The sequence below is a fragment of the Rhinatrema bivittatum genome, chromosome 7, assembly GCF_901001135.1.
Source record: "Rhinatrema bivittatum chromosome 7, aRhiBiv1.1, whole genome shotgun sequence".
NCBI lineage: Eukaryota > Metazoa > Chordata > Amphibia > Gymnophiona > Rhinatrematidae > Rhinatrema > Rhinatrema bivittatum.
This window is the reverse complement of record NC_042621.1, coordinates 53,241,016-53,254,239: the sequence shown is the minus strand read 5'-3', so window position 1 is coordinate 53,254,239 and position 13,224 is coordinate 53,241,016. Positions and strand designations below refer to the sequence as shown.

Genomic DNA, 13,224 nt, shown 5'->3' with positions numbered 1-13,224 from the left:
ATCGTTAGAATCTGTATTGTATTGTGTTCCATAACGGTTTAAGACGATATTAAAATTATCGGACGATAATTTTAATCGTCCTAAAACGATTCACATCCCTACTATGCATATGAATCACCTGGAGCTTTACCCTTCCACCTTTTCTTTACCTGCCAACTCAGTTAACTCTCCAGCTCCCAGTGCCCTTTCAAGTGCTGAAACTGCCATAACAATCAGACATAAATAAAAAAAACAGATTGCAAACTATACTTTCCCCCTTTTTTTTATGTTCCTCTAATAATCCCTCAGCCTCGCAAGCAGGGCAAGGGCTTACAATCATAAGCTAACTGGTACTATTGTTAAATCTCCTTGTATAGTTTTTCAGTACACATTTTATTAACAAATATACAGACAAATAATTCACAATCACTCTTAATAAGTTCTCCATAAGTAGAATGGTCTACAATGGGCGTCTCCAAAGTAGATCAAAAGAAATAGTGCACTGTTATTTTCAATTGGCCAAAAAAGAAATCTTTTACTTACTTACCTAGAAAATTAAATTTGCAAATTAATTATATAGGCATGATTAACTACTTACAGATCTGTCTTCCCATGGGGCACTCACTTCTTCCTGGTACTACTTTTGTTGTCTTCCAGGTACTGTTGTCTTCCGGGTACTACTATTTCAATAACCAGTCACCAGAAATCAGAAACCTCTGTTCCTAGGAATTACTATGCAATAAACAAAATTTCGGACAGCCAATTAAAGTCCGAGTATCAGCATTAGATCTGACACAGTCCAGCAGAGTCAGATGTAAGACTGCACAAGCGATGGCCGCAGCCATCCAGTTCCATCTGGGGTGCCATAATGTTAAGCGCCATGCCAGTTTTTATGACGCTTATGGCCAGGGAGATAAGAACACTTAGATTTTCAGTGTAAAACATAATCTTTTATTGAACAATGCCTCTGACAACCTGTCCACCAGCATCTCATCGTATACAGGAAGTGATCATAAGAACATGCCATACTGGGCCATACCAAGGGTCCATCAAGCCCAGCATCCTGTTTCCAACAGTGGCCAATCCAGGCCATAAGAACCTGGCAAGTACCCAAAAACTAAGTCTATTCCATGTTACCATTGCTAGTAATAGCGGTAGTTATTATCCAAGTCAACTCAATTAACAGCAGGCAATGGACTTCTCCTCCAAGAACCCATCCAATCCTTCTTTTATAGATAATATACAATATTGTGGAAACTTCTAGACTTGCGTGACTGCCCAAAGAATCATTTACCTAGGTTGTCATGTCAACAGCATGATGTGACTATCTCTGAACTGCCCTGATTAGTTTTCCCAGGCGTGGCCCATTTGCCCTCACTCTCGAGATAGTCCTTTGTTCTGTTAAAATCTTACTGGTCAAGATAATTAACACATCTATGGCTGTGTTGATAAAAATTCCTGAGAACAGTGCCTGAAGCTCCCGCCGTTGGTTTCTTCTTTGTGACCCAATGAATAGGCCTCACCTTTCTGGTGCCAGCCTCTCTGCCTTTATAGATATCCAGGGAAATTCTGCAAGTCATGCTCAGAGAGTCACTTACGGGCCGAATCAGTAAAGTCTGCAGGAGAGCAGGTGAACGCCCGCTCTCCCAGCACGCGCACAGGCCACCTGCTTGTGCGCGTGATACAGTATTTAAATGAGGCCCGGCAGTAGAAACGCCCAGAGCGGCGGCTGTCAGCGGGTTTGACAGCCGATGCTCAATTTTGCCGGCGTCAGTTCTCGAGCCCGCTGACAGCCACGGGCTCGGAAACCAGACGCTGGCAAAATTGAGCATCTGGTTTTCGACCTGACAGCCGCCAGCCGACTTCAATTTTTTTTTCTTTTTTTTTTACTTTTTTTACCCTTCGGGACCTCCGACTTAATATCACCATGGACGCGCGCCCATCCAATGGCAGGTTAAGAGTGCGCTCCGTCGGAGCGCACTGTACTGTATCAGCCCGTTAGACTTAATTCAGCCCAGGCAGGCTAAAGAAAAGCAGAGGATTCTGGAGATTTCCTTCTCCATGTTGGTTTTCTGTTCAGGCCCACTCATCAGGAGAGAGTGTCCAAGGCTGGGTGCCAGGAAGCAGCGGAGGCGCAGGGTCCGAAGGAGCAAAGTCGAAAACAAGGCCAGGTTCCAGAAGCCCGGATAGACAGAAGGAGGCAAGCGATTATGAACAAGGTTAAGTCCGGGCTTGTGAGTAGGCAGGTGCCTAAATGTAGGCCAAGTCCAACGACAATTAGCTGGATACGAGACCAAGTTCAAGCTGGAGTCAGGGCAGGCGGCGGAAGACAAGGTTGGGTACAAGCTGAAGTCAGGGCAGGCGGCTGAAGACAAGGTCAGGTACAAGCTGAGATCAGGGTAAGCGGCTGAAGACAAAGTCAGATACAAGCAAGGGTCAAAGCCAAGGAATCCGTCCAAAGGGTTGTGGGAACAGGAAGCTGGAACTGGAACACAAGGACTGGAAGAGGATCAGGTACTGGAACGTGAACACTGGAACAGGAGCAAGTACTGGAACAGGAACAGGTACTGGAACAGGAACACGAACTAGCAGCAACTAAGCACACGACACTAACCGTGGAGACCTGTTGCCAAGGCAAAGACTGAATGGTGGAGCTGAGAGATGTCATCATCCGGGGCCACTGGCGGGTTTCCCGCCGCAGCCCCTTTAAAGTCAATGGAGGTGCGCGCATGCCTAAGGCAGGCAGGCCAGAACTAGGAGATGGCGGTGTCTTCCCACAACACAAGTGGGAAGACCCAACCAGAACTGGTAGAGGCTACGGAGCTGCCGGAGGAGCCAGGGAATGAAGCAGGAGCGCAATCACGTAGGTGACTGCCTACCGCTGCCAAGGAGGAAAGGCCAGGTCCGGGACCCAGGCGTTGGGGGTGAGTGGAGCCAGCCGCGGGCCTGCCATGGCCGGGAAATGCAACAGTACCCCCCCCCCCTTTATGCCCCCCTCTCGGAGATCTGGATTTGCCCAGATGGGTTTGGTGGAACTGTTGAAGAAGCCCTTTATCCAGAATGTTACAAGCTGGTTCCCATGAATTTTCTTTGGGACTGTACCCCTCCCAAGAGAGGAGGTACTCCTAACAGCAGCCTCTCCTCCAGACATCCAGGACTTCTTGTACTCAGTAGATTGTATCAGTCTCTGAGACGACTTGTGAAGGTACTGGAGCCTTACGGGATGGCCAAGAAAGTACTAGAAGCTTGAGTAGCGAGACGTAGAAAGAGTTCTGTACTCCCAGCAAATATGGCAGACGGAGCTGATAGGTCACTGGACCAATGCGTCGAGCAACCAGGAAAGGCCCGATATACCTGGGAGCGAACCGCTGGGAGGGGAGCTTCAAATGGATATGGCGGGTGCTCAGCCATACTTTGTCACAGGTTGGAATTCAGGAGCAGGTCTGCGAAGGGCGTCCGAGGACTTCTTGGCATGTACGTCTGCTTGACGTAATCATCGGTTGGTGCGCGTCCATATGGCCTGGAGGGCGTCCGCAGTTGCCTGGGCTGCTGGAGAAGGCACTGGAAAGGGAATCAGCAAAGGAGGCCGAGGCTGTCTGCTGTACACCAGAGAAAAAAGGGAGACTCCCATGGCTGAAGCGATGTGAGAATTATGAGAAAATTTGGCCCACGGGAGTAGTTGGGCCCAGTTGTCTTGCTGGTTGTTGGAGTAAGCATGGAGAAAGCACTTGAGGGAGCGATTCATCTGCTCAGCTTGGCTGTTGGCCTGAGGATGGTAAGCAGTGGTTAGGCTGATGGAAATTCCATATTTTTTACATAGCAAGCGCCAGTAGCGGGCGACAAACTAAGGCCCCCTGTCAGAGGCGATATCTACAGGCAATCCATGGAGACGGAAAATGTGGAGAAAGAACAGACGCGCAAGTTTGGGCGCCGAGGGCAAGGTGGGAAGCAGAACAAAATGGACCATCTTGGAGAATCTGTCCATGACCACCCAGATGACAGTGTTCCCCATCAACACTGGAAGGTCCACCTTGAAATTGGTGGATAGATAAGAACAGGGTTCTTCGGGGGCAGGCAGAGGCTGCAGCAGGCCCCAGGGTTGGCCCACAGCAGGTTTCTGTTGAGCACACGTAAGACAGGAGTCTATGCAGGCATGCATGTCGGAGGACATGGTGGGCCACCAGTAGTAGTGCTGTAGGAGGAACATAGTCCGGGCGCGTCCAGGATGGCCAGCTACTCTAGAGTCATTTGCCCATTGTTGCGTCCATCGGTCTCAGACGGCTTCGCCACGTATGCCTCACCTTGTTCTCGGCTCCTCCCGCTTACCTTGGAAAAATGACTACCACCGCGTCTGCTAGCCGCCCTCTCTGGCATCCCCGGAACGGCTATGGAGTTGCCTTCCGCCATGTTCCTCCCAAGGGCCTACTAGGGTACATGCGCATGCGCTACCCACATCTTTATTCCGGCTATGGCGCGAACCTCAGGGGCGTCCCCCTCGAGTGACATCACTACATCCGGTTATTTAGCCTGCCCTCACTTGCTAGCTAATCGAGTTAGCAACAGATTGGATTCGTCCGGTCTACGCTGCTCTGCCACTTCCGTGCAGCCGCTGGAAGCTCTCTCTCTGCCCTTCAGGATAACTACTAACCTGAGTACCGACTCCTCGGGGGCCCTTCTTCCTCTTTCAGGTGCCTTACTGGGATCTGGTACTTGCTCCTCGAGGGCCTGCTCTCCCTGCCTCGGTGCCTGGAACCAACTACTTCTGCCTGTTGGAAACCTTCTACATCACAGGTACCATCTAATGAGTAATATAACTTTCAGTCTATCTCATCTACAGCTTTGCCGTGCTGGGAAACTGTTAAGACTGTCGCTGCCCGACTTCTCCAGTCCTCCCTCCTTACCTCTCTGGTGACTCCTCCTGCGGTTGATGGACGTTTGGCTGCCGTGGCGCCTGCCTACCGTCCTCTCCGGCGTCCCCGGACCGGCTTGGGCGCTACCTCTCGCCATGCTGTTCATCTGCCTTAGGGCGTGCGCCGCGCGGCCCTCCTTCAAGTACCTTCAGTAGCACGAACCTCAGGGGTGTCCCCCTGAGATGACGTCATGCATCCAGGATACAAAAGGCCTACGCGATTGCTAGCTAATCGAGTTAGCAAAGGTTTCCGAATGGATGGGATTCGCTCTTCGTACCTTGCTACTCTGCCTCCTTTGGACCTACTCTATTTGGGATATCCGCTCCTCAGGGGCGTCTATCTCTTTCTTATCTTTCAGGTCGCTGTCTGGAACCGGTACTCGCTCCTTGAGGGCCCATGTTCCTGGACTCGCTACCTGGACTTCACTTCTGCCTGGAAGACACCACTGCCTATAACATCTGTGAGTTACCACCTCTGTCTCTCAGAGCTGTTCCCTGGAACCAGGTACTCGCTCCTAGAGGGCCTGCCTTTAATCCAGATCCTGTGCTCCATACTGAGAGACCGCTGCATGAGTACATTACCAACGAGGCTCTATTCCTGAACTCTGCATATACTGCTACTACTCACAATATCAGTTCTCTCCATTACAGCACAGCCATTGTGGGATCGTTGTTCCAGAGCCTGAGGGACTACAAGCCCAACCAGGCTACTTTCCAGCTCACTACTGCCACCTCTGGTGGTTCACCAATCCTGTATAATAAAAGAACTAAGTGTGTGTGTGTGTCCTACACTGAGCCTGACCTGTGGCCCCTCACAGGACTTCCCCCATGGGCGTGGTCATCTGCCACAGGTCCAAGGATCCACCCAAAACTCTTACAAATAATAACAGAAACCTATACCGGAACCTCCCTATATCAACTTGGTGAGAAGGGTCCCTCTGCTGAGGATCCCTGGAATGCTTTTTTTCAGAACCTGCTCACTTCTGCCACCTCTGGTGGCCTACATCTACTGTATAATAAAAGACAATTCAGTGTTTGTGCATCCTGAGTCTAGCCCAATTGGCTCCCCATGGGGCTCCTCCCTGTGGGCGTGGTCATCCTCCACAGTACCCAGGAATTACTCAAACACCTCACAACCATAACACCCATTATAACACATTTTCACGAAGCCTGCAGGACACCACTGTTTTCCCTGCAGGCACAGTCACAGTGGCAGACAGAGAGATGCAGGCTTGATCTATAATATGCCGAGGCTCGTCTTGGGAGTCTTTGGGTTCGAACGAACGAGACAAGCCGACAGCCTGGAAATTCTTCTTCGCTGGATGATATCGGAGATGAAAGTCAAATCAAGTAAAGAATAACGCCCAGTAGGCCTGGTGAGCGTTCAAACACTGGGTGTGCCAGAGATGCTCCAGGTTCTTGTGGTCTGTAAATATCGTGAACTGATGTTGGGTGCCCTCCAGCCAGGGGCGCCATTCTTCAAGAGCAAGTTTGATAGCGAGTAGTTCTCGATCCCTGATGCTATATTTTTGCTCCATGGGGAGAACTTATGGAAGTAGCAAGAACAAGGACGCAGAGCCCCTTTTGGGGAATGCTGACTTAACACTGCCCCAGCTCCGATTGCAGAAGCATAAACTTCAACGATGAAGGGGCGGTTCGGGTCTGGGTGTCGCAAGTAGGGTCCTAGCAAGAAGGTGTCTTTCAGTACTTGAAAGGCTGCAATAGCCTCTGGGGTCCAGTTTCTGGTATCACTTCCCTTACGGGTAAGGGCCGTGAGGGGTGCGGCAACCAGAGAATAATTGACTATGAAGTGGTGGTAGTAGTTGGTAAAACCAAGAAACTGCTGAAGTGCTCGGAGGCCCATAGGTCGGGGCCAGTCTTGGATGCTTCGTAGCTTACCGAGGTCCATGAAGAAGCCATGTCAGGAAATGATATATCTCAGGAAGGGTAAGCTCTGCTTCTCAAATAAGCACTTATCTAGCTTTCCAAAGAGGTGATTCTCCCACAGGCGCTGCAGCATGGTGTGGACATCCAAACGATGGGTAGCAAGATCCTTAGAGAAAATAAGGATGTTGTCTAGATAGGCGGCGACCTTCACGTAGAGCAGGTCACAAAAGATTTTGTTGATCATCCGATGGAACACTGCAGGGGCATTGCAAAAACCGAACGGCATCACAAGATATTCATAATACCCATCCCTGGTATTAAAGGCTGTCTTCCAGACATCTTCAGGACGGATATGAACCAGGTTGTAGGCTCCTCATAAGTCCAGCTTGGTGAAAATGGTCACTCCTTGGAGGTGATCGAGGACCTCATTAATTAAAGGCAGAGGGTACTTATCCTTGCGAGTGATGGCATTCAAGCCGCGATAATCTATGCATGGTCATAGTGACCCATCCTTCTTTGTGACAAAGCTCTTAGCCAAGTTTTCACGGATATAGTCAGACATAGCTCGGGTCTCAGGTACAGACAAGGGGTAAGTCCTGTCCCTAGGGGGTGTGGTACCCAGTAACATGTTAATGGGGCAGTCGAACTCACGGTGTGGTGGAAGGATGTCAGCTTTCTACTTCGAGAATACATCCCTAAAGTCAGCATATGGTGCAGTGACAGTGACTGCCAGTGAGATCATAGAAGGTGATTCCACTCTCCTGAGGCAGGTGCGATGACAAGCAGAACTCCATTCGGTGAGTTGTAGGGTTTCCCAGTCAAAGTGGGGCAAATGACGCTGAAGCCATGGTAATCCTAACACCACTGGATGAATGGACATCCAGGATGAAACATTCTACCTCCTCCTCATGCAGAGTTCCAGTGAGGAGGTGGATAGGGATAGTGACTTGAGAAATCCTTCCAGGTAGAGGGTCGCCATGGATGGAGGCAATGAGTAGTGGTTTCTCGATGGGACAGATAGGAATGCCCAGGAGTTGGGCCAAATCCTTCACAAGGAAGTTCCTGCCGGCTCCTGAATCAACCAAAGCCAAGGTGGGGAAGGAACAAGAGTTCAAGGTCAAAGTAGCCAGTAGCGTTAGCTGGGGCAGGAGAGGTAGCGCCCAAGTTCAGGACCCCTACTGAACTCAGGCCAGCGAGTTTCCCTGACGGATGGGACAAGAAGACAGGTGGTGTCCGGCAGCTCCACAGTACAAGCATAGACCCGAATGCCTCCACCTAAGGCACTCCTCAGGGGTGAGATGTCCACGTCCCAGCTACATGGGTTCCTCAAGCTTAATAGACGGCAAAGTTCTACTGGTTGCGGGGCTCACCACAGGTGGAGAGCAAGAACGTTCCGCAGCGAGGCGTCGGCGTACCCGAGCTTCCCGGTGGTGCTCCTGGAAGTGATGATCAATGTGATCTGCAAGGTCGATGAGGTCCTCAAGAGAGGAGGGTAGTTCACGGGCTGCAAGTTCATCTTTGAGTTGGGGCGACTGGTCATCTAGGTAAATGGCTCAAAGGCAATCCTCCTGCCAGCCCAACTCCATTGTGAGGGTCCGGAATTCTATAGTATTTTCATTGAGTGCTCAGGGACCTTGCTGCAGATGAAGAAGATTCGAACTAGCCGTCAGCTGCCTCCCTGGATCATCAAAGTTCTGACGAAAGGTAGTCACAAAACATGATAGTTTCTGGAGAAGAGAGTCCGCACACTCCCATAAGGGAGAAGCCCATGCTAAAGCCTTAAGAACATAAGAACTTACCATGCTGGGTCAGACCAAGGGTCCATCAAGCCCAGCATCCTGTTTCCAACAGAGGCCAAACCAGGCCACAAGAACCTGGCAATTACCCAAACACTAAGAAAATCCCAAGCTACTGATGCAATTAATAGCAGTGGTTATTCCCTAAGTAAACTTGATTAATAACCATTAATGGACTTCTCCTCCAAGAACTTATCCAAACCTTTTTTGAACCCAGCTTCACTAACGGCACTAACCACATCCTCTGGCAACAAATTCCAGAGCTTTATTGTGTGTTGAGTGAAAAAGAATTTTCTCCGATTAGTCTTAAATGTGCTACTTGCTAACTTCATGGAATGCCCCCTAGTCCTTCTATTATTTGAAAGTGTAAATAACCGATTCACATCTACTCATTCAAGACCTGTCATAATCTTAAAGACCTCTATCATATCCCCCCTCAGCCGTCTCTTCTCCAAGCTGAACAGCCCTAACCTCTTCAGCCTTTCCTCATAGGGGAGCTGTTCCATCCCCTTTATCATTTTGGTTGCCCTTCTCTGTACCTTCTCCATCGCAACTATATCTTTTTTGAGATGCGGTGACCAGAATTGTACATAGTATTCAAGATGCGGTCTCACCATGGAGTGATATAGAGGCATTATGACATTTTCCGTTTTATTAACCATTCCCTTCCTAATAATTCCTAACATTGTTTGCTTTTTTGACTGCTGCAGCACACTGAGCTGACGATTTTAAAGTATTATTCACTATGATGCCTAGATCTTTTTCCTGGGTGGTAGCTCCTAATATGGAACCTAACATCGTGTAACTACAGCAAGGGTTATTTTTCCCTATATGCAACACCTTGCACTTGTCCACATTAAATTTCATCTGCAATTTGGATGCCCAATCTTCCAGTCTTGCAAGGTCCTCCTGTAATGTATCACAATCCGCTTGTGATTTAACTACTCTGAATAATTTTGTATCATCCACAAATTTGATAACCTCACTCGTCGTATTCCTTTCCAGATCATTTATATATATATATTGAAAAGCACCGGACCCAGTACATTTCCCTGAGGCACTCCACTGTTTACACTTTTCCACTGAGAAAATTGACCATTTAATCCTACTCTCTGTGTCCTGTCTTTTAACCAGTTTGTAATGCACAAAAGGACATCACCTCCTATCCCATGACTTTTTAGTTTTCATAGAAGCCTCTCATGAGGGACTTTGTTAAACGCCTTCTGAAAATCCAAATACACTGCATCTACCGGTTCACCTTTATCCACATGTTTATTAACCCCTTCAAAAAAATGAAGCAGATTTGTTAGGCAAGACTTCCCTTGGGTAAGTCTATGTTGACTGTGTTCTATTAAACCATGTCTTTCTATATGATCTATGATTTTGATCTTGAGAATAGCTTCCACTATTGTTCCCGGCACTGAAGTCAGGCTCACTGGTCTATAGTTACCCGGATCGCCCCTGGAGCTTTTTTTAAATATTGGGGTTATATTGGCCACCCTCCAGTATCCAGGTACAATGGATGATTTTAATGATAGGTTACAAATTGACAGATGTGACAGGATGAAGGTCACCTTCATGAGGTCGTCTTGGAAGCCGGCAGATTGAAGAGCAAATTGCATGTAGCATTGGTTGATGAAGCCTCTGCAAAGTTTCGGGTCCCCTTTGAAGCAGGGTGGAGCGGGCAGGGTGAGCAGAGCTCTGGCTGAGGTAGACAGTGCCCGAGAACTGAGTGGTGCAGTCGTGGTAGCCGCAGAAACAGAATGAGAGTCCAGATGGGCGTTGAGACGTTTGATAGAGGTAGCCAACGTCTCAAAGAACCGCTGCTGTTCCTGGATCTTCAAGGCCAGGCCAGGCCTGGGATGGCGTGGAGAGTGGAGGGCTCTGCCGGGTCCATGACCTTGGCAATCTGTTGCGGAGGTGGACCCTTGGCCCGAGGTGGTGTTGGCGCTACCCATGGGGAAACCCCCATGGGTCCCCACCATCAGGAGTCAAGGCCAAATGGAAGCGGAGGCCGACTGGAGCTTCACCAATACCAGCTCTCGTTCCCCGCAGGTTGAGCCCTTGGGTACCGGGGCTGGCTGGTCTTAGGCGGGCCCCCACATGGTTGTTCCCGGAGAGAGTGTCCAAGGCAGGGTGCCAGGAAGCAGCGAAGGCACAGGATCCGAAGGAGCAAAGTGAAGACAAGGCCAGGGTCCAGAAGCCCGGACAGACAGAAGCAGGCAAGTGATTAGGAATAAGATTAAGTCCAGGCTTGTGAGCAGGCAGGTGCCTAAAATTAGGCCAAGTCCAAAGACAATTAGCTAGAGACGAGATCAGATTCAAACTGGAGTCAGGGCATACGGCTGAAGACAAGGTCAGGTACAAGGGAGGGTCAAAGCCAAGGAATCCATCCAAAGGGTAGGGGGTACAGGAAGCTGGAACTGAAAAATATGGACTGGGGCAGGATCAGGTACTGGAGCAGGAACACGAAGACTGAATAGCGGAGCCTGCCTTATATCGCAAGGTTGAGAGACGTTATCATCCGGTGCCGCAGGAGGGTTTCCCACAGCGGCCCCTTTAAAGTCAGCAAAGGTGCGAATGCGCGCAGCTAAGGCAGGCAGGTCGAAACTAGGAGATGGTGGCGTCTCCCCTCGACGCACATGGGGAGAACCGACCAGGACCAAAGGAGGCCGCAGAGCTGCTGGAGGAGCCAGGGAGCGAAGCAGGGTCACGAGTGCCTAGGCAACTGCCTACTGCTGTCAAGGAGGAAGGGCCAGGTCTGGGACCCAGGCATCGGGGTTCAGTGGAACTGGTCATGGGCCTGCTGCAGCTAGGAAACACAACAGTTATTTTTCCCTATATGCATCACCTTGCACTTATCCACATTAAATTTCATCTGCCATTTCGATGCCCAATTTTCCAGTCTCACAAGGTCTTCCTGCAATGTATCACAATCTGCTTGTGATTTAACTACTCTGAATAATTTTGTATCATTTGCAAATTTGATTACTTCACTCATCATATTCCTTTCCAGATCATTTATAAATATATTGAAAATCATGATTCCCAGTACAGATGCCTGAGGCACGCCACTGCCCACCCCCGCCCTGAGAAAATTGACCATTTAATCCTACTCTCTGTTTCCTGTCTTTTAACCAGTTTGTATTCTACAAAAGGATATCACCACCTATCCCATGACTTTTTACTTTTCATGAAGCCTCTCATGAGGAACTTTGTCAAATGCCTTCTGAAAATCCAAATACACTACATCTACCGGATCACCTTTATCTACATGTTTATTAACTCCTTCAAAAAAGTGAAGCAGATTTGTGAGACAAGACTTGCCTTGGGTAAAGCCGTGCTGCATTTCATACTCTTGCTGGCGGTCGGAGTCCAGTCATGAAGGTATTAGATATTGCTCTACCCACCTTCACATCAACTTCCGTACCACTAATTTAATGTCTTTCTATATGTTCTGTGATTTTGATCTTTAGAACACTTTCCACTATTTTTCCTGGCTCTGAAGTCAGGCTAACCGGTCTGTAGTTTCCTGGAACGCCCCTGGAGCCCTTTTTAAATATTGGGGTTACATTAGCCACCCTCCAGTTTTCAGGTACAATGGATGATTTTAATGATAGGTTACACATTTTTACTAATAGATCTGAAATTTCATTTTTGAGCTCCTTCAGAACCCTGGGGTGTATACCATCTGGTCCAGGTTTGTATGTATGTGTATGTGACAAAAATATTTGCACACACTATGAGGGATAGCCCTGGAAAGATATACTGAGTTAATGCCACTAGCAAGCTGTTAATTCTGCTTGGAAAATTGGCTTTGTACTAGCTAAGCACTGAAGTGAACTGTCTATGAACTTGAGTGTGTGTGACAGACATACTCATTCTACTGGTGAGTGATGGTAAAATATCAATAAAGTCTATTTTGATATCAAAACCCCTAGTAAGCACTTCAAATTCTATCTTTATAAAGGGAAAAAGGTTTCGCAGCACATAGTGGCCACCAAATATGGGAAACTGCAAGGAAAATTAATCAAACTAAAAAGCACAGACCAACACGTCAAGGCTTACTTCGGGATCCCATTTGCAAAACCACCAATCGGACCTTTGAGATTTTCTCCTCCGCAGCCTCCTGAGCCCTGGAAAGGTGTTCGAGATGCTACATCCTACCCTCCCATGTAAGACTTTTACTTATTTATTTATTTATTATGTTTTTATGTTATTAGTTTGTCAGTACTCAGTATTATACTTGTATATGTATATTTTCATATGTATAAATGTTGATTAATTGTTAGCAATCCCTATCTTCTAATTCATTAATAGCTATCTCTGGAGCCAATATACTAAACGTGTATGCACGTTAATTAACACACTATGTGCAAGAGCCTTCGATTATTCCAGAAATATGGTTTAGCTAATATGCAGTCTTGTTAACTGTTAACATGCTGACATATGCTAAATAGGTTATTTACAAAAAAAAGAAGAGGTGAATCAATAAACCTTCAAAAACACGCAATGGGACTGATGTAATAAGGTGCACTGAAGTTATCGTGGGTTTGCGCACGTCTATATGTGCGTTTGTATGCGTTTTTGTGCACAAAGCCCTAAACGGGTATGTAATAAGGTTATATGTGCAGGAAAAAAGTGCTTACAAAC

General features: G+C 48.1%; 1 protein-coding gene across 1 annotated transcript in view; it reads left to right on the top strand.

Annotated features, from left to right (window-relative positions):
* Nucleotides 1-13,224, top strand: part of LOC115095119 (fatty acyl-CoA hydrolase precursor, medium chain-like) — a 102,778-nt gene that overhangs the window by 18,359 nt on the left and 71,195 nt on the right. The window contains exon 3 of the mRNA XM_029608386.1: nt 12,542-12,746. Coding sequence (XP_029464246.1) covers nt 12,542-12,746 — 205 coding nt within the window. The remainder of the gene's footprint in view (nt 1-12,541; nt 12,747-13,224) is intronic.